The 24,429-nt window shown below is 37.6% G+C and overlaps 2 protein-coding genes across 3 annotated transcripts; one reads left to right on the top strand and one right to left on the bottom strand.

Moving 5' to 3' along the window:
• The first annotated feature begins 76 nt into the window (after positions 1-76).
• On the top strand, positions 77-3,455 carry bida (BH3 interacting domain death agonist). Its single transcript, XM_084409746.1, has 4 exons — positions 77-465; positions 1,619-1,890; positions 2,703-2,836; positions 2,954-3,455. The coding sequence occupies exons 2-4, from the start codon at positions 1,653-1,655 to the stop codon at positions 3,140-3,142; spliced, it is 561 nt and encodes a 186-aa protein (XP_084265872.1). The 5' UTR covers positions 77-465; positions 1,619-1,652; the 3' UTR covers positions 3,143-3,455.
• A 1,506-nt stretch (positions 3,456-4,961) lies between these two features.
• bcl2l13 (BCL2 like 13) lies at positions 4,962-21,396 on the bottom strand. Of its 2 annotated transcripts, none has more exons than XM_084409744.1 (7): positions 21,266-21,396; positions 20,359-20,540; positions 17,056-17,157; positions 16,819-16,975; positions 16,439-16,511; positions 16,184-16,312; positions 4,962-6,887 (listed from the first exon to the last, which is right to left on the bottom strand). In XM_084409744.1, exons 2-7 carry the CDS (start codon positions 20,480-20,482, stop codon positions 6,009-6,011), a joined length of 1,464 nt encoding a protein of 487 aa, XP_084265870.1. In that variant the 5' UTR covers positions 20,483-20,540; positions 21,266-21,396; the 3' UTR covers positions 4,962-6,008. The 2 variants fall into 2 exon arrangements, with proteins under 2 accessions (XP_084265870.1, XP_084265871.1); XM_084409745.1 differs by having other exon boundaries at positions 21,251-21,370.
• Positions 21,397-24,429: the final 3,033 nt, after the last annotated feature.

Genomic DNA, 24,429 nt, shown 5'->3' with positions numbered 1-24,429 from the left:
TTTGAGTTTATTACAAGGGGAGGGTTTTAAATATTGTCCGTCTCGTTTTGCCAACTCTTCCTTATCTGGCAAGTGCAGAAGGGGAAATTCGTTTCCAAAAACCCCTTTCTCCTAAAGTGCAGGTCATTTGTAAAGTCTGACTTTCAAGAGACTTTAAAGTCTGCTTGTCTTTGCCTTCTCGGCGATTATTATTATTTATTTTTTTCACATCTTATTTTAATGCTTTAACTTTTAACAAACGACGAGAGTTTTCAGAAACGCTACACACTCGTCTAGACTTTGTGGGAAATTCCGGACTGGTAGCCTTTGGCCACGCCCGCCCTCGTGCGTGACGCTTAACTGATACACAAAAACAACAAGACGAACGGCTGGGATTGAAGATTCTCATTTCTCACAGCACTTTTGAGTTTGTTTGTTTGTTTTTCTGAGATGATGGTTCACCGTTATTTTTGACTGAAAGTTTACGTAAGTAACTAATGTTTCTTCTTTCAATCATAAGAAAATACTTTATATAACGATTTTGAACATTTGCGTCAAAGAATAAATATGATTTAATATAGTATAAAGTTACACCCCGGTACTTTTGCTACGAGATCGTAGCCTTATCATGGTTTGTGTCGATAATGTCACGACACTTTATGCAGTTTCTTTAAATGTAAACATCCATTCAGTTGTCTACTCTAGTTTATCTAACGTTACCTAACGATAGACCAATATTTCACGCTTCCCTCGCTTTGACTAAACTTTCCTTTTAGTGCAGAACTGCACGTGATATTAATGTTCAGAAATGTGCTGCATCTGCCTGGTATTTTTATTTTTAACTGCATTAATCATTGAGCTTTTGTGTGGTCCTTTTTAGAGATGAATTTCGACTTAAGCCTGTCTTTGTTTTGATCTGAAAATCATTTCTTCTGAAACTGATCTTCGGCACAAAATGGGGGAACCCGCCAAACGCACTGTTTACAATTACATTAGTATTCTAAACTTCACTAAGACTTAGAAAATTAGCCCAAAAGTATCAATAATAGACCGAATAATGTTAGCTAGCCGCTAATTAATTGTTCATATTTTCAGCTGCTTGCTAGTTAACGTAATCTAACGTTAGTTTGAGCTTGGATATTTCATCATCTTATTACAAGCCAACCGTCGTCACAACCATGAACTACATGTTTGCGTTTATTTAGATTTTATACATCATGTTTTTATATACAGTTATATAATATATGAATGATAATACACAGGTGTTCATGTAGCAATTCTTAGTGGAGCATGGCATTAGCAACGCCACGGTCATGGGTTCGATTCCCAGGGAATGCATGGACTGATAAAATGTATATACCTTGAATGCAATGTCAAATGCACAAGGAAGTACTGTCATAACAGAGAACATTATGAAGTTTTACAAAGTCTTTATTTTTATATTGTTTTTACAAATTTGAATGTCAGGTTTAGTTCACTTCTGGGTACAAATTTGTCCCTAGACCATATAATATGGTAAAATATTAAATGCATTTAAATTATATATTTATCAGGCTGTAGGCTATAGAAAATAATTACCGTGTCTTGTTTTTGTCAAGATAATGAAACTAACGGCTTTTGTGTTTCCATTTAATTGCAGAGCACCTGTATGAGGCATTACACAGGTTTGTGCAATGGACCACAACAGAAACATTGACAATTTTCCGCACTGTTCCCTGCTGCTCCTTTCCTTTTTTGAGCAAAAAGGCTGCCAAAATAGTGTGCTTAGAAGAGAACTTGATGACTTTGATCTTCCTTACGATCACAATTACTATGAAAGTGATGGCAATTTACAAACCGATGGACATTCCTCGGTCACCTACAAAGATCTTTTACATGAACTTCAGAATCAAGTTCAGCCTCAACTGCCAGGTATTTTTACTGTTATCTTATTATTTTCTCTTATCTTATTTGTACTGTTTTCTGATTACCTTAATTAATACCAGTAAACCAATGATTATTTTTATGTTATGGCTGATGACTATGGAAGCTTGTTTCCACCAAGAAAAAAAAAAAAAAAAGATAATTGCTTTTTTTTTCTTCTTGCAATTGCAAGTTTATATCTCTTTATAACTCCCAATTCTGACTTTATATCTCTCAGTTCTGACTCTTTTTTTCTCACAATATCGAGTTTACATTTCTCAATACAGATTTCTTTTCTCTTGGAATTGTGAGATATCACACAATTCTGATTTTATAACTCGCAATTGCGAGTTTATATCACAATTCTGAGGGGAAAAAATTGTGAGAATTGCAAGATGTTGACTCAGGATTGTGAGGAAAAAGTTAGAAAGTTGGTAGGAACGAGTTTCAATAGATAGCTGATAAATAGACAATATTTTATCCAATGAAAATATAACACACAAATGTTTTTTCTCAAATCATGATATTGTTAATATGTAATATTCTGATGTGGGACTCCATTAGAGAAAAGCACTTCAATTAATAGTGCTAAATCTTTGCCGTAATCTGGCATTATCTGTTTAAATTTCAGTTATATGATATCAGAAATGGTCAAATATACAAATTGGAAATGAGTGGTGGCCTCACCAAAATGCAAAATTGACTGATACGGAGTAGATTTTTGGATGAATTATTTTGCATCCCTAATTTTTAGTTGAAACTACTGTATTTTTGCTGTTGTCCATGTCAGTTAACACGGCTCTTATGTATCTCCATCTCAGTTGATGCTGAACAGGCTCAGGCAGCAAGGGAAATGGCTGCAGAGCTGATCAGAATTGCAGACTTGCTTGAGCAGAGAGTCCTGTACCAAGCCGCTGAAACTTTGACCAAGAAACTGGACACTTGTGACCCTCAGGTAAGACAAATGATTCTGAGCAGTTTATTTATTCTAATAAATTGACACTAATGGTTCCTCCTTAAACCTGGCATCATTTAACACCCATATCTCACAATATTCCTTTAACATTTGCAGTTATGGTCCAGACATCTATCTGATGGAGTGCAGGGCTTACTTCACCAGGTGGCCGGAGCCAAAGAGTTTAAGAAGGAACTTGTCGAGATGGCCTTGACTTTTGTGCTCATGAAGACTGTGTGTGAGCGTGTGCCCCGGTTTTTGTTCAGACTTTATGGCACTGTGGTGCAGTATTTCGGATCTCGCTGATCACTGATGAGATCTGTGTATCAGTTATACATTTGTAATGGATATGTGAATGTTTTTGTATAAATAAAATTTACATTTGAAAGGTTTTGCCTCCTGTAAAGAGAAAGTTGGGTCATGGTTCAGCATTGTTACAAGTTCACTTTTTTTTTTCATTACTGTTTTAATACTTTGTGAAACAAGTAATTTTATTTGTGCATTTTGGTCATGTTAAGTTTTATGTTTAAGCATTAGGCTGTTTCTTTAACTGCCATGGAAAAATAATATCCTGATTAACCAGAAAATTGTATAATAAACCAAATTAGAGAAAAATGCATTATTCATCTCCCCTCTGCTAACTTTGTTTAAAAGTGCATTCAGAAATCGTCACTAAGCCTGTACAGGATATCACATGATCTCCCATTATTTTCATGTACAACCAGCCTGAGTCATATTAGTACAAAATAGAGGAAGAAACTTAGTTTCTGCTTACATTTTTTTTTATTTTAATTTAGGTAGTGTTTCATTATAATCAAATTCATGCTTAAATTAGGACACAAAACACCAGGTTCACCCTTGATTGAAGTTTTATTTCACAGCTTTTGTCCATCCATGATACAAAAAAACCTCACTTGCAAAAAAAAAAAATAGCTCTGTTTTCTCTGACGTGAGGTTGCCAACCACTGACACAACAGGTGGATCCTGCCTGTAGACGTGACTTCTGCTTATGTTTTTTATTGTTTTTACAAAGGTCTCTATTGGATAGGCACACAACAGGGAAACAGGGGTGACAAGGCTGTGCTGTGCAGGCCTTTTGAGCTTTTAAGGATCAAACAACAGCACAAGATACAGGCAAGGTGTAAATCAGAGACTGCAGACATACGATACTTTGAGTGAGGAGACAAAGAAAAACAATAAAGGACTGATGACTGATTTGTGTGTCTCAGAAGGCATTTAAGAGACATTCTGGTCCCCCAAACCTGAAGTCATCTCTTGATTTGAGCAACAGACAGTTACATTTAGAGTGGGACATTTTTTTCATAATCACTTTTTGTTATATAAGTTTAAACTCCTTTCACATCCTGATAGCAATCAATAATAGAAGTGGTCTAAATATTAAAAAAATATACATATATCTTTTGTGGAAGTCTCTGGACCAATCATTGCATTCGGTGCAAATTCAAAAATAGGATGTCCTAACTGCCTGTCAACATTGCATACCTTTGCGCAGACATCACACCTCGTCAGCGCATTTCATGAAGCTATGCAGAGTTGTAGACAGTCACGAAGTGCTGCAAACAAACAGCAGCCGCCTTTTCTCAGTTTCTCCTGAACCAAAACAAGCTAATGCTGCATTCACGCCATAACTACTGTAATTAAGAGATGGCAACCCAATGCGTTCTACTCTGAGGACTAAAGAGAACACGGTCTAATGAATTTATGTGATTTTATGGCAACAATATCCATGCTGAAATGAACCTGCAGCAGTCAGGTGGTACAACTAGAGCTCTATTAGTTGTTTACGTTCATTATTACTTTAATGTTATGTGTTTTGAGACATGAGGTAATTTAATACCATCTCTCGTGACACTGCAGACTGCTCTAACAGTGCGTGTTCATGTGCTTTGGTGGAGGTGTGGCTTTGGAGACGCTCTGAAGGGAAAATGGGATCTTATGATTTCAAAGCTAGCCTCTCCAAAATCGCCTACCCTACCTTTAATGTTATCTAACACAGCAAATCACTTTTTACTCTACAATTACAAAATCCATTTGGATGTTTCTGGAACAGGTTGGTTTAAGATTAAACCACCAGGTTAATGTTTCATCATACATAATATTTCAATACTTCACAAAAAGATTTTATTGAAATAGTTCCTGACCCAGAATTAGGGACATTTAATTACAAAATGCATGCTTGGAAACATCATATTACAAAGCTAAACATGACTTTGCAAACATGATCTTCCGATTCCTGTTTCTGAGATAAATTCAGTCAACTGCCCTGTTGCCATGGCACTATTGACTGTGCTGGTGTAGTATTTTCACATGAGCCCTAAACAAACATGTTTTTGTTCCTTAAGGAACAATTGTTCACATTATAGAAAATTGTTGTACATTTATTGATGACAATCCCTTAAATAAAATGTAATGGACAAAGTGAAGGAGTTTCCCATTTCAGGCTGTGACCTAGGCTTCTAATTTTAGATTTAAAAGGGGAATTTCAAACAAAAGCATTCATTCAAGCATAATCAGGCCCAATTTATTCTAATATCACACTAAAGATGGTTGATATGAATGTCCGAATGATGTGTAAAAGGAATCAAGGATACGTGAAGACTTTGCTTTTGATTATTGTGAGTAATCTTGTTCAAATATTTTTAGTGTCACACAAACCATCTAAAGGGCATTGTCCATAAAAAGTTTAGTGTTTTAATATTTCATGTCTAATAAGGTAAATTCATAATCATGCACTCGCACAAGCTAGTGCTTTAAAATCAAACTTAAGTTCATTAAATCATCAAATATATATATATTAGAATAAATACGCTTAACAAAAAACTTCCTATGGATCTGAAGCCTTGATTTTTCTTTCGTTAATATTAAGGAACCAGGCAAAACCTAGGTCACAGCCTAGTGAACCGATCACTCCCATGTTCACGAGTACAGCACAAAAGAAACCTGAATTTACACCTGCAAGTTCCCGTCCAGTCATAAAGATGGTTTAAAGAACTAAGCCAACAAATAAAAGCAAGGAGAACAGAAAACAAAATGGTATGACACATATCAGAGGAGTACTTTTTCCATAAAGTATAGCTTGTGGCGGCACGTTGACCCACAGGGCTCCATTAGGGCAAGAGATACAGTGAGGTCATGGACATTCACAGACTTTCTACTTCTTCCTGTAGGCCAGCGCTCCAAAGGCCAATACTGCAGCAATGGCCACCAGGGCAGCACCGCTGTATAGCAGCACAGGGAGGTCAGAGGACTCGGGTTGTGGCTCTGTCTTTGTCTGCACCTCAGGAGGGTCTGGGACAGAGAAGTCGTAGGCCTTCAGCTCAACCTCTTGAAGTTTCACTTGCTCGAGGGTTGCTTCTGGTTCTAGATCCGGTGGGGATGATGACTGTGGCTCCACAGGAGCTGGAACAGGCTGAGATTGAAGCTCAGGCTCAGGCACGGGCAATGAGGTGGTAGAAGCAGCATGGGTGTCTTGGTGCTCTTGCTCTATTGAGGCTGGAGGTGGAGGTGAAGGTGAAGGTGGAGGGATCTCCATCACGATCGGTTCCACAATTGGCTCCGGTGCGGGTGGAGCCGGCTCTACATCTGACGCTTCTTCTCTGACTGCGGCGAGTTCGCTCTCGCTGCCCAGCACGCTAAGTACGCTACTCTGCAGCTCCCCTTCCTCCACCGTCTCCCCACCTTCTTCAAGCAGTTCAGCATCTTCACGCTCCACATGGACAATGTCAGAGTTTGAGGAATTGTTCTCGCTTTGCTCTTCGGCTAACGCCACTCCCTCGGCGCTGTCCAGACTCTTGGCGTCTTCTGGGTCCATCATGCCGACCTGCGCCCAAGACTCGTGTCCTGTCAAAGACACAGGAAGACTCTCTGTCTGCCAGGAAGCCGGCCCACTACTATCTCCAGGGGTCAGTAGTGAAGCAGGAGGGCTTAGCTGATCCGAGGCCTGTTCACCTGACAGGATGTAAATGTCGTTACTGTCCTCAGCTATGATCACACCTGGGTCCTCCGCTTCATCCAGGCTGAACACAGTGCCCTGTAATGTAAAGAGAGGAAATATCAATCAGTTAGTTCATTAGTCGTTTTTTTATTCCAAACATCAGAAAACCTCTATACTGATACAGTGTTTATAGAAAACTTTGTATACATATACAGTACCATGGTCTGTCTGAATACTCGATACTGATTGGCTGGACGGTGTGCAATAAAACAGTTTAATGCACAGGTAGTTGCTGTTTAATCACCGTTCTATATTAATGAGCTCCTTTTATTGAAGCACGTACACACACACACGCATCACTCGAAGACGGAGATCGGAAATGGCGCTGTGCACAGAAGATTTAGGAGCACAGAAACTTGTTGCCAGCGGTGCCCTACAACTTAACATAGCTTCGCTACTAAATCGCTACATTACATTTTTTAGCAACGAGGGGGTAATGTTGCCGTGAATTTTCTGAAACCCACAGCTTCACTATTAGTAGAGAGACACTGCACAGTCGCAAGTAATTTACACGCATCTCTCTCTCTCTCTCGATAATTAATTTAAATAAATGTAATCTTACATCGTACTTTATCTCCATGTATGATTTCAGAGCGGGAAGAATGCTAGATCTAAAAAGCCATAACTGACAAAAATCATTTTACATTTTATTGTTACATTTGATCATTTTGACATTTTATTTGTCATATGTGTATTGTGATTGTAACTAAACTGAATTTTATTAGGTTTAGTGACAACATGTTGCACTGTTTACATGGCACAATTTCTGGTAAGCTACGTTTTTTTATTATTGCTTGACACAAATTTCACGATTCTCAATGCAAATTCTTGTGATTTGATTTAATATTGACTCATTTGGATAAATATTAGGTACACAAGATAGGCGTTAATTTTTCTCAAGAAAAAAAAAACCTCACCTAATGCTGTAAACATACAGAGAGCCCTTACAGCTGGTAGTATTATTTAAGGTTAAAATTAACTCAAATTAAATATAATGCGTTTTTTTTTTTATTATAATAACAACTTTATTTAATGATATAAGAAAAAATATAATAAATGTAATATAGTACACATATTTTGCAAAATACTCTCTATAGCTCTTTTTTTCTAGCCAGCTACCTATAGCCTATATTATGGTCATTAAATGGCATTCCTGAGGTAAATGTTTTGTGACATAATTGTTCTCCAGCTGTTTTATTGACCCTTTCCGCGGATGAAAAACACTGATGGATCGATATTATGTATGAGGAATATACATTTCGGTAAGTTGTACTGTATCTTTCAACAGTGTTCGTGTTTATTTACTATTAGCTATAAGAGATGATCGGTTCATGTGCGGCTAGGGATCTGTCACGTCACATTTACAAGCTGCAAATCGGTATTTATTGTTTGAATTTCGTAATAAAATTGACAGAATCTGAGAGCTGAGTTTTTTTTATATATCAAATGTAACCTGCTCTGTCTAGTCTGTCGGTCTCCATGTCCTCTTTGCTTCGCGATTTTTCTGTGAGTGAGAAAATGGATGTGTGGCGTGAGAGCGTGTTAAAAGTGTCAATCGCGTGAGTCTCACGGTGAATGAGTTGGCAGCTCTGTTTTTCATCAAGATAAGCTACTAAGTAAACACGTTATGACTGAGTCATAACAATTTAGTCTTTTACAAACTGTGGTTAAAGCAATGTACGCATTTCCTGACGTCATTACCCAAGCCACAGTAAGATTGAAAAACAAATGCATATTGTTTGGTTCTTAACTGCATTTCCTTAAGACTAATCATGTCTGCAAACCATTCTCATGTAGATTAGTGTGGCTCATCCACACAAATTATAAACTTCACAAACAAATGAGGTACACAGATGACTTAAAATCAATTTAAAAAAAAGGAACCCGTTCTCATCCAATTAACATCAAATCACATGTTAGACATCTTACTTGTTTTATTAGGGGTTCAAGCACAAAGTGCTGAAACCCTATTGTAATTGTTAGTAATTTTATTATTAAATTTTTTCCGCCATAAAACTGATCAGGCAGCTCAAACCGTAAGGCCTAGACGAGACTTGAGACTTGGTTAAATGGTAGTAGTATTGCTCGCTACTCAGATACGCGGACTTAGCTAAATCGGCCCATAGGTGGCGCTACAGCGATCAAAAGCATGAAACTGCTCAGAACTCCTAGACCGTATGGTGTAGCCTCAATTGTCTTATATCATTAGAATCCAGAGCTCCTGAAGAACAAAACGTATATCTCCGTAATTTTATTTAGTCAAAACACCTCTTTTGCGAACAAGTCCTAGGTTTTTCGTAACCAAACCAGTGCAGAAATGTTCTCTGGAGTCTGAATATCAATAATTATCAAAAAAAAGTTGAAATTTCGATTCACGGTCGGGGCGCAAAACGAACGTTGTGGGAGGAGCCTATTTTACTAAAATGGCTATAACTCAAAGTAAATTAGATATCTTCACCAAATTCAGTACACATATGTGGGAGTTCAATTTGAGGTCACAGTAATTGCGACGATTTAACACTAGGTGGTGCTATAACATGAAAAAAAAAAAACATAAAACGGGCTATGACCACCTGACCGTTAGTCCCATTGACTTGAAAATTGGTATGCAGTGTCTTGGTCCAAGGTGCCATGTATGTCTATGAGGACATTGGCGTATCTCGAAAAACATGGCCGCCGTCGGCCAATGAATTTTGAGCACCTATTAGACAAGGTTAAAGGAGGCAGATCAAAACGAAACTTGGGTGGGCATGTTCGACTCATGGCCCTAGAGGTCTGTAAGAATTTTGAAAGAAATCGGCCACTAGATGGCGCTAACGCGTTTTACGGCTCTGTAATCACGTGGTGTTTCACACATCCATACAATATGCATATCATTTGATAGATCTCCTCATACTGAACAACTTTGTCTCAAGAACCATTGCTGTCAATCAAATTGTTCATTAAATATTCACGATTATGTTAAAAACCTACTTTTGCGAACTAGTCCTAGGTTTTTTGCCTGATCGGAACCAAACCAATCTAGGACAATTCTCTGGACTCTCTAGATCAATAATTATAATTTTTTTTTTAAATTTAACTTTTGCATTTTTCGTATGGCTATAACAGGGGCTTTTAGAAAATGAGCTTGGCAAAATACACTCAAAAGCCTATAAATCCTAAACGAAAACTCAGAACTTCACGAAAATTGGTGAGCATGTGACATAACATTCTAAACAAGCATGTAAAATTTTATGGAGATCGGACCATAGGTGGCGTTATAATGGTCTAAAATACATTATAATGTATTTTAATGCTTATGTGCTTAAAGGCCTTAAATGCTTGAACCCCGGTAGCTCAAACAGTAGAGCATTGGTGCTTGCAACGCCGAGGTCATGGGTTCGATTACCAGGGAAAGTAAGAAATGATAAGAATGTAAATGTGTAGTACCTTGAAATGCAATGCAAGTCGCTTTGGATAAAAGCCTCTGCCAAATGCATACATATAAATATACTCCACATATATTCATTACAATACCAACATTTATTAGCAAAATGATTTATTTTAAATAATACTTTTTTCAGCAAGGATGCATTAAATTGATCAAAAGTGACAGTAAAGGAATTTCTAATGTTTCATAAGATTTCTATTTCAAATAAATTCTGTTCTTTTTAAGTTTCTATTCATCAAAGGATCCTGAAAATCTATCATCGTTTCCACAAAAACTATAAAGCAGCAACTGTTTTCAACATTAATAATAAGATTTTCTTCTTAACAAATCTGAATACTTTATGTTGGAATGATTTCTGAAGGATCATGTGACACTGAAGACTGGAGTAATCAACTTGCCATCACAGAAATAAATATATTTATATACTGTATATTTGATAAATACAGCCTTGGTGAGCATAAGAGACCTCTATCAAAAACATTTGCATGGTAGTCTAGCTTGTTAAAATACATAGCATACGTTTTAGCACAGTGAGTGGAATTTACCATGACATGGAGCATTTGTCATTTAAATTCATACGCCAGCCAGTGGAGTGTGAGAGTATTACATCTATAATAATAAATACTCTTCATTCATGGTTTTATTAAACAAAATCAGCTTTAAAAAGACTTTACATAACTAGAGATATGGTAAGTCGGGTCAAAAATATGGGGGGAAAGTTCCATCACCATTTACAATTAGGAAAGAACTCTACATGAAGTGTGTTATCCCACTCTCCTCTTTTTCAGGCAATATTCACTGCACTGTTTGTTCTTTCTATTTACAGTCATGTCGTCCACACAATGACATCACCTAACGGCTGTGGTGTCTGTCAGTCTGCATATGCCGCTGGTTTCTGTGCGTCTACGACAACTAGGTCAAGCATGCAAAACGAATCAATTTGAATGTGAACTCATTGTCTGTAAATACATCATTTGCATTAAGCAAACTGGAGATATTGCCCCTTACTTGATTCATCATAAAGGACAATCTTCTGCTTGCTGTGCCTTTTTAGGCCTTTTCAGTAATCAACCACTGTGCATGTGCATCTAGTTTCACATGTAATCCTGCCTCACACAGATGCTTTCAAAAACACATTAGATCCCAGCTTCTGGCTTAACATCTGATGGCCAACAGAGAGAGGACCATAAAGACACAACCAGTGGAATGTTACAGCGCAATACATATGTAGAATTTTTCATATAGATAACCATCATGTGCAAGTGGTGGTCTCCACAACCCTATAAATGAAAGTCATGTTTAAGTCAGTTTCCAAAGAAACCAGCTGACCTTTGTGTACTTTAATAACCATACATGCAGACAGGTGATCAATTTTCTATAGTCAGCAGGGTAAAAAACTAACAACAGGATATGTCAGTAAAGAAAAAAGGTTTAGGGTTGATAAGATTTTTTCCTCACCAAAGCCTCATCAATTTGATCAAAATTACAGCAAAAAGTCTTATTACAGCTAGTAGTATTATTATAACAATTTATATATTTGAATATATTTTAAAATGTAATTTATTTCTGTGATGCAAAGCTGAATTTCAGCATCATTACTCCTGTCTTCAGTGTCACATGATCCTTCAGAAATCATTCTATTGTGCTGTTTTGATGCACAAGAAAGATTTTATATTATCAATGTTGAAAACAGGTAATCTGCGTAATATTTTTGCAGAAACCATGATACATTTTTTTCAAGATTCTTTGATTTATTTGAATTAGCATTTATTTGAAATTGTATGTCTTTACTGCTACTTTTGCTCAATGTAATGTAACAAAAACCACATGCACAAAGTCTGATTTGACAATAGCTTTTTGAAATGGTGAAGACAGACAAGTTTTCTGCAAGATAAGGCTTGCTGTCCTATCCAGAGACTGTCTTAAAATGAAGTTATGTTGTTGTAAGGCGTTTCTTCTTAGGTGAGCCATAGGTGCCTATGCAACACCACCCAAGATACATGTACCCACCCTCGCCTACAGACAAAACTCATGCATGCCTGCCAAACTCAAATGCTTTCACGTTCATATGAGGGCGTAATACTGAAAATGGGGTGATATGCAGATCATAAAACCGATCTAAAGCTTAGCCATTTAGTAATTTAGTACTGAAATGTTACTAAAGTATGAGAACTAATGTGCCTACTAAACATACACTACCGTTTTAAAAGTTTGTGGTCAGTAAGATTTTTTTATGTTTTTGAATAAAGTCTCTCATGCTCTCCAATGTTGCATTCATTTGATCAGGTATACAGTCCGACGGTAATATTGAATTATTATTACAATTTTAAATAACTAATTTATATTTTAATATATATTTTAAAACATAATTTATTCCTGTAATGCCAAAGCTGAATATTCAGCATCATTACTCCAGTCTTCAGTGTCACATGATCCTTCAGAAATCATTCTAATGTGCTGATTTGCTGCTCAAGAAACATTTCTTATTATCAATGTTAAAAACAAGATGTGCTGAGTAATATTTTTGTGGAAACTGTGAAACATTCCTCATAGGCTTCACCCATAGTGGGCTACATTTCTCCTCAAAAGATCTGAACACATCCTAAATGTACATAAGTGAATATTTGATATTGTTAAAGTAAATCCAAACCGGATTCCGAAGGTGAAAGATTTGTCTCCCAGAGTATGTCAAGCATACAGGTCACGATCTCGACTAGCACAGGGAGTAGTTTTGAGGCAGTCAAACTGGGACAGCCCTGCTGAAGCAGATTTCATATGAGGATTTATCAGATTTATTTCTGTTCTTCATCTAGAGCGTGTGGGGGTGGAGTATAGCCACAGTTTGTGTGATGAGAGCAGCACATCGCCTGTAAAATGCAGTTACGTAAGAGGTCGGACTGAGCGATGCGCAGGGTGATGCGACCTGACGTGGATCAAGCTCTGCTCTCAGCACTTACTGATATACGGACTCTGGCAGCGGTTTGTCTGTACCACACAACTGGAGTCAAATTACATCACATCATGCCATCTCAAGAATATTTGCTGGGCAATGTGACACAGACACACTGAAGGTCACCTCTGTGTTGCGTACATTACAGACAGAGGGACAGGAAGGGGATCATGGGGTGGGGTTACTCACAAGACAAAATTTCACACGTCCCTCATATCGGGTATCTGTAACTCCTTTGGTGGGGTGTATTGAACAGTTTCCCTTGACCAAGAGTTTATCATGATCAGACCAGACGGCATGATTCGGCGGAACACGTCATTGACTAATGCACTGTTTTAGTTTTCAAAATGGCTTCTTGCTGCTTTGCCCTGGGTTTTGCAGAATACACACACACACACATTGGGTATGCATGATTTATGGGACTTTCCATAGACATGATTTTTATACTGTACAAACTGCATAATGCTATCCTGTAACCTTAACCCTACCCCTCACAGAAAATGTTCTGCATTTTTACATTTCCTAAAACATCACCTAGTATGATTTATAAACTGTTTTCCTCATAAGGACCAAAAATGTCCCCACAAAGACAAGGATTTTGGATTTTGCCATCTTTGTGTAAATATTTTGTCCCCATAACATAGGGTTTACCTGAACCACACACATGCAGAGAGAGAGAGATCCTTTCTCATTCCCGTCACTGGCTTTGAATCTCATTCATGAAAGAATTTTCTGCATAAATCATCCAACAAAACTATTTGTACATGAATAGTCGTAGTGAATTGATGCTATAATTTACATAAGAGCAAACAATATACTCAGAAATGTATTCTCGTGTATCACGATTAAGGCCTATTTTGTGGTTTTGTAATACTATAATTATTGTGCTTCTGCAAATGTGCAAATTTTTTTATCAAATTCATCCAAAAGAAGAATTGAGCAAACAAAGTTACTCCAGCAGCAGTCGTTTCTACACTAAAACAAGTTAAATGTTAAATTCAATATTTACTGACTGACCTATTTAATGGAGATAACTAAATACAGAATTAAACCCAAGTGTCCTTGCTAAGATAAAGTGCTTGCAAAGTGATGGAGAGCAAGATGGTGGACAAAAAGACCTAAATCGCAAAAAAAAAAATCGTAAATGGACCATTAAAGTATAATCTCATCTGGTCCAGAGCTCAAGAAGAAAGCAGCTGTCCTACCTGCCTGTGTTCAACTCCTAAGTGCGTAGAACTCCAGCAGCGATCACAAGGAAATAAAGTGAATGAGTGCCGGAGAGAACGTATACACAGGATAAAAGGTTGCTGTCAGAGTAATGGGGCTGGAAGTGCCGAGAAGGAGGTCTGGTTTGTTTGCTCACGGATTCTCCTCCTACTTGTCCGACTCCTCCCTCCTGCATTCAAACTCTCACAGATGCTTATTCAATATCATCTATGCCAAAGCTCTCACTCCATCACTGGAATGTGGTCCTGTACCGAGCTGAAGTATAAAACAATGGTGTCCCCCCCTCCCTGCGTAAGTGTCAGCGGTGCTCTAATTAAATTATTCCTTCTGACTGAGTTCTTCAGCTCGCACACAGAACACATCAACTGCGTCTTTCATAAGGACGGCCCTCCTATGAGATATAATGTGACCCAAATCGGATGTCATAAACAAACAAGACCTTCATATTCCTTTACAACATCATCTAACAGAGGTGAAGAACTGTTCTCATAAAACATTTGCATGAGGGAAAGATAGCCTTCAGAAATGAACAATCTTCAGTTTGAACTAACAAATTACATACATTTTGATAAGCTGAATGGGAATGAGTGTGCACATTATGCAAAACATTAAGTTAAAGATGAATTCTTTATTATGGCCTTATAATATGAAGTAGCGAAGATCTGTGGCTTAAACAAATATGCTCTTAATCACACTGTCCATAAAGGTGAGAGGAAGGTGAACGTGTAGAAGAAACACTAAATAAAGTTATCTTGCTCATCACACAGCAGCATAACACATTTAACCAACTTAAGCCCTTTGTATCCAAAGGGTTCTGCATACTTCAACAAAATCAACATCAACAAAAAATCAACACACAATGGCTAGCATTAGGCTAGCATTATCCAACAGCAGCTGAAGGGGGTTATATGGAAAAAAAAGAAAAAACCCACTGCTCTGGCTCCCTCTCCTGACAGAAGTCTTGAAAAACACTGTGTAAAACCATTACAGTTCTGTGAAGAAACCCGTTTTGCCTTTGGAAACTGACCTTAAACTCTTACAGGCAGTGGTTCTCAGCCCAGGGGCCAGAACTAGAGGTCTACAAAGTATCTTTCAAAATATCTTGGATCTAAAAAACAAAAACCAAGGTCCGACCCGAGACCCGAGCAGGTTCGGTGTTTGGTGTTTTTAGCCCCCAACGGCGCCTTCCAGGCAGTGAGGGGATGGGTAGGTTTAAGGTTGAGGTTAGGGTTAGCTGCCTCTAAGGAGCCATTGGGGGCTAAAAACACCATCGAGCAGCAGGTTCGGGTCCAAAACTTTGACGAGTGCTTTGAACATGGGTCGGGTCTGATATCAGTACCCTTAGGTATACACATAAAATGGGCATCCTTTTAAATCCACACGTTCTGTCATATTTCTTATTTGTCGTCTCTGATTTTGGACTTAGGAGGCCTCAGCAAACTTCTAATGGGGCTGCAGGATGACTTAACATTTTAATCATTTTAATCACTACTAATAGTACTATTATTTAAATAATATTATAGATTATATTATGGATTATAGTATTTAAAATGCACTATGATCGCAGTTATCTCAATATTATCAAATATTCAGTAATAATTATGTAATAATCGCAACAGGCCTAGCATTATTGATGAAAAAAAAAACTTTTGATATGGTTAAGAATCAACTGTTTAAATGATCTATTCTAGATCAAATCTACTGTCTTAAATGTAAGCCACTCACCCATCCTCCCTGCATAATGATGAAGTCTGCTTGTGATTCCTCAAGATAACGCAAACCATAATGTAGCAGAGAATCCAGCGGCTGCCCTTCAGTCTGCAGGTTCTGTAACAATACTAAGGGTACCAACACCTAAACAGAGAGACACAATAATAGAATGAGAAAATGAAAGAGACATTCACACATCAGTGAAAACAGCCCAATGGCCTTGAGGGCGCTTTGTGTGCACCTATGTGGTGGGTGAGTGTTTTAAATGACCTTGCTCCATCCTCCTTGAGCGTGAGAGGACACCTCCTCCACCGCTGCTCTGAAGTGCTCAAAGCTCAAATCCCTGCACAAGAGACACATTCATATAATCACCGTTCAGAACATTTCTCTGCATTTATTTGAATTTGCTAGTTGTTCCGAAAAACATCAAGATAATATATGTTGAAAGCTTTCAGTCAATATTTAAGTCAAATGTCAAGAACAGTCATTTAAACTCCCTTTACAAGCCAACTTATTATAACAGTGTGTGCAGGCTGTTTACACAATACATTTTTCTGGCATAGACCTCTGCCAAGAACGTTTCAGTTGCAAGAGCTTTTTACCAACTTCTAAAAATTGTCCAGGAATTCTCCTTGGACTTTTAAAAGGACCTGCGCAGAAGCGTGTGAGTGGCGGAGGACAGGTGCATGTCCAGGTCCGAGGAGATGCGGTCCCCCAGCACTGCCAGACTGTCCTCTATGGAGCTCTCTGGATTGGCTGGACTGAACACAGGGGATGTGTGCTGATCAAAACCAGTCCTGGAAAAAGCTGAGCAGAAAAAGAGGCCATGATCCAGATTTCAGATTTATTTTATCATGAAATTACAGTTATAACAAAAAACATCTTACAGGCCGCAATTTCCTCTTCCAGCTGCTTCATTTCATTCTCAATCTGTTTCTTCAGGCTGCTATTCCGCTCTCTTTGCACTTCCTGTGTAGAATGGCTCTCTCCTGCACAGAATCATAACACATGTTTATTTATTACAAAAAAGTTTTTCCCCCCAAAATTCAAAGTGCAGACCTTTCAAATATATAATTGTTATGAATAATAATTATTTTTCTCATTTTATTTTGATCTAATCATTTACCTGGTCATGTGAGGCCAAAGTTATGAGGTTTTTTTCCCCCCATTTAATTTTATTTTCTTCATTTAAATTGTATTTTTTTAATAGAGGGTGTTTGCTGACATGTTTAGGAAATATTACATTTTCATCAGCTATTTAAATATCTTGCTAATATTAAGTACTTCATTTTTGAAAGCAATCTTGATTATTTGAATCTTGACACAAACAAGCATAAAACAAGCCGGGAAACTCCAGGTATTCAAATATTTAGGCAAGTAATTTTCTGCATGACTGATGAAGCTAAAAAAGGTGAAGTGGAAAGAAAATAACAGAGAAACTGAGCCAAAGATACTGGACTATAACACAGATCTGCACTCCTTTTCTTCAAATACTAACATTACTTCTAGACAATCCAAAAGCTGTGCTTTTTATCAGTGGAGATCATATTGACTTTTGCAAAACACAGGAGCGACACAAAGTGAATTTTGCATGAAATATTAGCATCTCATATCTAACAGACAGAAATAACAGAAACTAACAAAGCTTTTGACATACTACTGCATTCAGAACTTATAATGTAATGTCCAGTATGTTCAGCATATGATGTGCTCCAAATAATATATGTAAACAGCCTGTTTTTATGATCATTTCCCTATGTGTCCAGGCATTTTAGTTTAAGTTCCTTTTAAATTTATTCCCATTGTTATCAACATTGATTCTAATTACTTTTACATTTTACTATATTTCAATACTGTATTAAAAATGATTCTGTAATACAACTGGCTTTTCTATGCTGCCATAAAGTGTTGTGCGGCTGTTCATTCACACACCGGTGAATTATTTAGTGTTTTCTACAGCCCAGGCTTACAGGGGCCAGTAGATTCAACATTCAACTCCCTCAACCACAAATACCAGTGACTGACTACAAAAAGAGAAAGTGTTAGAGGCAGAAAGAAACAGTCAGATACACTTAGAGTGTGTATAAAGACTGTGAAGTGGACAATAAAGCCTTAAACAACATTGCAAAAGTTGATGGGAGCTCACATTGATTTTTCCCAGGCTGGGCAGGTCTTTAGTCAGATTTGAGAGGGCTGCGCTTCACTCTGAACCAGTGGCATGTGAACAAGCCAACGCTGATTGCACACGACAGTCTGTCAGAGTGCAGAGCAGGTCGAGTGGAAAGAGGGATCAGAAGCTACTTTCAAAGCTGACTGATTGAAAACCAAAGCAGGACACAGGACATTCCTTATTGAACCGCTGATGTGCCCAAGGCTCCAAAATCTCCAAAAGGCAGCTTACGCCCCATACCATCCTCTGTGTCAACCAGATTAACTGTCAATGACATAATGCATGTGCGCTTTGCATCCCCTTCTGAAGTCCACAAGTAGTAAATAAAAGGGCGTATGCTACAAGAAATCAATATTCACGAGAAGCAGTCCTATAATGATTACAAGCAAAATTCCAGGGACCGCTTGAAGCTAGAATTGGCCAAATGACATCAAAAGACTAAACAACACCAATAGGACCAAATTTGCCAACCATATATGGACTGCCACATAATTAAGAAGTATAGACAACACATGCACTCTGAAGGATTTGTTAATGCATTACTTGCAATACCTGCAGGCATTTTTCAATCAAATTACACTAGTTACAGCACTCTGTATACAGCACTTTGAGTTACAGCCCATGTTCAAGGGCAAAATGGAGATTCCTGGAAGAGGAATGTGACCTCAGTAACTGTGGACAAACCCTACTAGCGACTGAAACTGTAATGGCGGAATTAGAAACCAAGATCCTTAGCAAAACAGCTCTATGGATAGCACGAACAGTCCTAGGGCAGGTAGTTTCAGCCTGTAAAGAGAAAACACAACTGCACAAAGACCTTTTGGAAGTTCTAAGGTGCATCCCGATTTGCATTCTTATACTACAAAATAGTGAAAAATAGTACAATTCCAACAATAAGTGGTCTTCAAGTACCTGGATGATACTTATTTAACTGAAAAAGTTTTTGGACACTATCGTAAATACAAATTTCCTAGTCAGAAATTGGACACGAACAACCTCTCCAGCCGTAATTACGACTGGGAAACCTATTTGTGTTTTTTTAAACCAAAGTTTCCGAGTTCGGCGGGCCATATACTTTAAACATTGTAAAGACGATAACTATTGCTGTAGTGACTGTAAAGTTTCATTAATTTTTTTCCACATCTACACTGCTTTCTCTTGCCTTTACGGTCATGTATATTTGCATATATAAATAACCATTTGATGCATATTTTATGTACTTTAAACATCGAAAAAAGCATTTATTTGACCGAAATTACAGAATCTAGATGGCACAATTAATGTATGCAATAGGGAGTGTATGTTTATATGGTTGAATGGCACTTTACTCAAATTCCATTGGATATTGACTAAATATCTTCAATACATTTTGGCTTTAACAAGACTTCCCCAAGAAGTGGTCCTTGTATCCACCATGACTCCCTATATTCTTGAAGGCAGTTGAACGCAACAAACTCAATTACAACTTCAGAATTGGGGAGTAGGAAATTTCGTTGCACTGGCACTGGCATATTTTAAGAGATGTCAGCACAAGTTGCTTTCAGTTGAAACCGCTCAAACGTGATTTTAGTCCAGGACTAGGCTTCGGCAAAAGCATTGTAAGCCTATGATGATCGTAGAGACCACTGGTGGCAATTGTTCTACGATCAACTTAGGCTTACGATGCTCTTGGGAAACGCAGCCCTGGTCTGTGAAACCGGGGGTATTTGTTCAAACCACTGAATTTTGTTAAATAAATCTTTCCTATGGTTACATACCATTTTGCATCAGTCCCATTATTTCTATAGGAATTTGTATTGCATAAAGCAAATTACTTTTTTCCATGCATGCATGTGCACAGAAAATGTGATTTCTCGCCTGACTATCCATAGACTACAATATATGCTTCCCGTTTCCTTGCATTACGGACACAAGCGGACAATTGAAAGTTGCGTCATTGTTTTGAGACGAAATTAAACTCCTTACGATTCTTGCCAGGCAGGCTATTTGTACATAGTGATTTGAGGATGTGATCTCTTACCCTCCGCTGTCTCTGAGGTTCTTGATCTTGGTGGTGGGAGCAGGCTGAGGTAGCTAAGAATGACATACTTGGTCTCATAGTGAAATCCTTCAGGCACAGTGGTGGAGGAGCCAGAGGCAGCCATTTAAGAGAAACGTCAGGCTCTCAGTGACATGCACGACCAAATGACAGTTTCAAAAGTCCTAGAACAAAAACACAAACAAAAAACACTTTATAAGGCATTTATAAGAGTACAATTTGGGATTGTCTGAACTTCTGGCATCCGCTACACAAAGAAAAAAGCTATATTCTTTTCTGTTAAGTATGTGAACATAAACTATGTTATTATGACCTCAAGAGAATGACTTTGAGACTGACTGAAAAAAAATGTCTTTCTATACATAGAAAGTGACTGAGGTTGTCATTGTTCAACACAATAATGACATAATTTGTATGTAGTGGTGGACAAATTAATGACAACTAAACAGACTATTGTGGGAGCTGCCAGTCTGAAACAAAAATACAGGTGTAACTAATACGGTTACGTACGATTTCACAAACCCTTGACTGCATGAAATGAATTCTTTCCATGCATGCAACACTAATACTCACAACTACAAAGTTGCTCAAGTTTCTCACACAGACCACTTCAAAACTGAACAGTTGTTATAATACTGCAACGTACATTTGTACGTTATAAACGAGTAATATTTTTGCACTAAAGAAGTCCTCCAAATTTATTAGAACATCGTGTACAATGTAACGCACGCGGACACCCACCGAACCTCTAGTGCACGCCACACCTACTCGCATGCCAGAGTTTCGGCTAGCCGCTAAAGTTTAAACATAACCTCTTAGTGTCACTCATAACATAACATGCCATCCGTTTAATGTGAACATGCTGCGACTTAGCTTGAATATGTCGTACCTCTGCGCCAGTGATAATTTTGTTCATTCAGAGGGGGTGACTGACCGGTTTCTCTCACTGTTACTATTTTACTGCTTCGACTGTGTGATAGCTAACTGTTCAGACATGCGCGTGCGTGGTATCGATATTGCGCATGTGCGAGAGGATGAATCCACGCTCGTTGCTCCGCCTTGGTTGTATTCCTGCTACTATGACGCGGGACGCACGGACGTGAAAACGAAAAGGTCAAGGATAGAGAGGGGAACAGTAACAGAGAACGGTTTCTTATTTAGCACCTGTTCCATTTTTAGCTAAACTTATTTTCATTTTAAGTTCATTTCCGTTCACAGTTCTCGGCGCGCAGAAATGAATCTTATGAGTCGAATCATGCAGCGCGAGTAGTTTTGCTCGATTCACGAACGAATGATTCATCAATCAACAAGCAAATGATATTGCTTGGATTAAATTGATAACATCTCAAATTCATTATTTCGTCACTTCCAATCAGTAACTGTTGCTGTTTTTTGTTAGGCCTACACGACAACATACACAATATGAGTTTTATTGTAATCAGTGCTATTTCATAAACATGAATGAATGTTGTTATTTTTATTTGATCATTTTTATCTACTATAAAGTAAGTTACCAATATTGAATTTTAGTTGCATTGTCTGTGAAAAATCATAAAAAGTCAGTTTATTTGAATAGCTACACATTTTGCAAGAATTTTATTAACTGTATCTGTTCTGTTGCAGGTTTTTGGTCTTTATAATTTGAGAGTTTTCTCTCTGCCTAGAGCTCAGATACAAATATTGGCGCTTTTCCACTACACAGTACCAGCTCGCCTCGGCTCGGCTCGGCTCGACTCGACTCGGCTCTGTTTGGTTTTCCACTGTGTAAAAGTTGTACCTGTACCTGCTTCCAGGTACTTTTTTTCGTACCACCTCCGGCGCGGTTCTAAGCGGGCTGAGGCGAGCTGAGGCGATACTAAAATGTGACGTGAAATCATGGCAGACTGCTGATTGGTCAGAGAGAATCGTCACTATTCACTGCGTCATCATTGCACGCGCCAGACGCAGTATCCTGAATAAAAAAACAGCAAAAACAAAAACAAAAACATCCAAAAACAGCATACACTCGATTTCCTCCATTGTCCTGTGTGTGTAGGTAGCGGGTGTGTCTCGCGCGTCTCGCGTAAAAGATTAAGTCACGGCAGTTTCCTGCGGTGTCGCTATGACGACCAGGTACTATTGTGGAGGTACTATCTGCAATGGAAAACGGAGCGAAAAGCGAGCCGAGCCGAGCTGAGTCGAGGCGAGGCGAGGCGAGTCGAGTCGAGCTGGTACTGGTAATGGAAAAGCGCCATATGATGCATAGATATGAAATGTATGTGCCCCAGATGCAACCATAATGCAATCCAACAAGTTAGGTGTTTGCATGGCCTGCTGAATTTGCTTTTGCTGCCCTCGAGTCAAATGGTGCAAAGCCTGCACATGTATTTCTAATTTTTTTTATCCAAAGTAAAGTGGACAACTTTCACATCCTTGAAAATGTATCATCAAGTTCACAAATACAGAGCATTCCATACCAATCAGAATAGAACATAACATTTTCTCTAAACTGTTACCATATATTAGGAAACGCATTACAAGTAATGTGAGTTATGTAATCAGATTACTTTTTTCAAGTACCGGTAACTAGTAAAGTACTTTTACATTTACAACAAAAAATATTAGTATTATAGTTCTAGAATAAATGTGGGTATACATTTACTCATCTCACTTGCACAAAAACAGATTCAGTATTCCTCAAAATGGATAAAAACTGTGAAATGCAAACTCAGCTAAGAATATTATGGCTACCTGCAATATTTAAATATGTTAAATTACACAAATATACTTTATGCATTTAATCAGACTTTATTAACCAATGTCTTTGCTGTTGACCTTCGATTATACAATTCAACCATACCATTAAGCAAAAATGATTTTATTTAAACAACACATTTGTGTGTGTGTGTTTGTGTTTTTGCTGAAGAAGAGAGTTGAACTTTCTTCTCTTGTGTCCTATTCTTCTGCAGTCCAGAATAGCAGCACAGCTGAAAGGTTTGTTTGAGCTGCGCCCTCTACTGTACAGGCGTGACTTTGCATTTCTATCACTTATTCATTTCACTTTTGATGTGAAAGGACCTTTACATTTGCCAAAAAACAACATTAAAAACATAACAACATAAAAAACAAGCAAGCAAGCCCAGCCCAGGTGAGAAAATGTAATGCAATATTGTAAAGCATACATATTTTTTTTCAAACATTTTATATATAGGCTGGCACATATACTACATAACCAAACACCCCTTAAAGTGCAACAATATACAATGTGATAATTATAGATTTGAATGCTCTTTTAGGAAATTATACACACATTACATTATCAGGGCAGAATTCATTAACATTCTTTGAGGTTTCAATCAACTGATTCAATATAGTTATAAAGTTTGAGAATAAAGCATAAATATGAAACTTACAAAGAGTTATTTTTATAAAATGCTTTTTATGTTATTGCTTTTAGGTTAGGGAGAGATCATCTATTTAAGATGCCATGTGGGTGTAAGCACTGAGGCTTTTGGAGGTCTTTCTTTGTCATTCATCTTTCACAATAATAATGTATAATATCATATCATCTGGGTCTTATTTAGAGCCACTAAATGAATGAATCATAGGGGGAAAAGCTTGCTAGCCTTTATACAGACTGAATATCCTTCAGACACAAAAATGTGTTTTCCAAAGTGGTTTACTCCATCTAGTCATTAATTGCTTATATACATTTAACAATGTCAGAAAACAAATATGGTTTTTACTGCAAAACAGGACAACAAACTTTTGACAACTATGTGACGTAACATAGATGTAAGTTTTATTTTAAATTACATAGAGTTTGTATTTACATTTCAAAATATGAAATACATTAAAGATAAACATTTTTATGCTACAAAGCAGTAATAAATATTTGTATTATGGTGGGGGGAGGGGGAAACAAAACATGTAAAGATGATAAAACAACTTAAGACTTCAAAATCAGTTGTGATACAACAAATCTGCAGTTTTTTAAAGGTACACTAAGTAACTTTTTTTTGTTTAAAATGAACAAAATTTCAACGAGTCAGTAAATCATCAATCCTTCTATCA

Source organism: Rutilus rutilus, assembly GCF_951802725.1.
Source record: "Rutilus rutilus genome assembly, chromosome: 5".
Lineage (NCBI taxonomy): Eukaryota > Metazoa > Chordata > Actinopteri > Cypriniformes > Leuciscidae > Rutilus > Rutilus rutilus.
The sequence above is the reverse complement of the archived record's forward strand: the minus strand, read 5'-3'. Positions and strand labels throughout refer to the sequence as shown.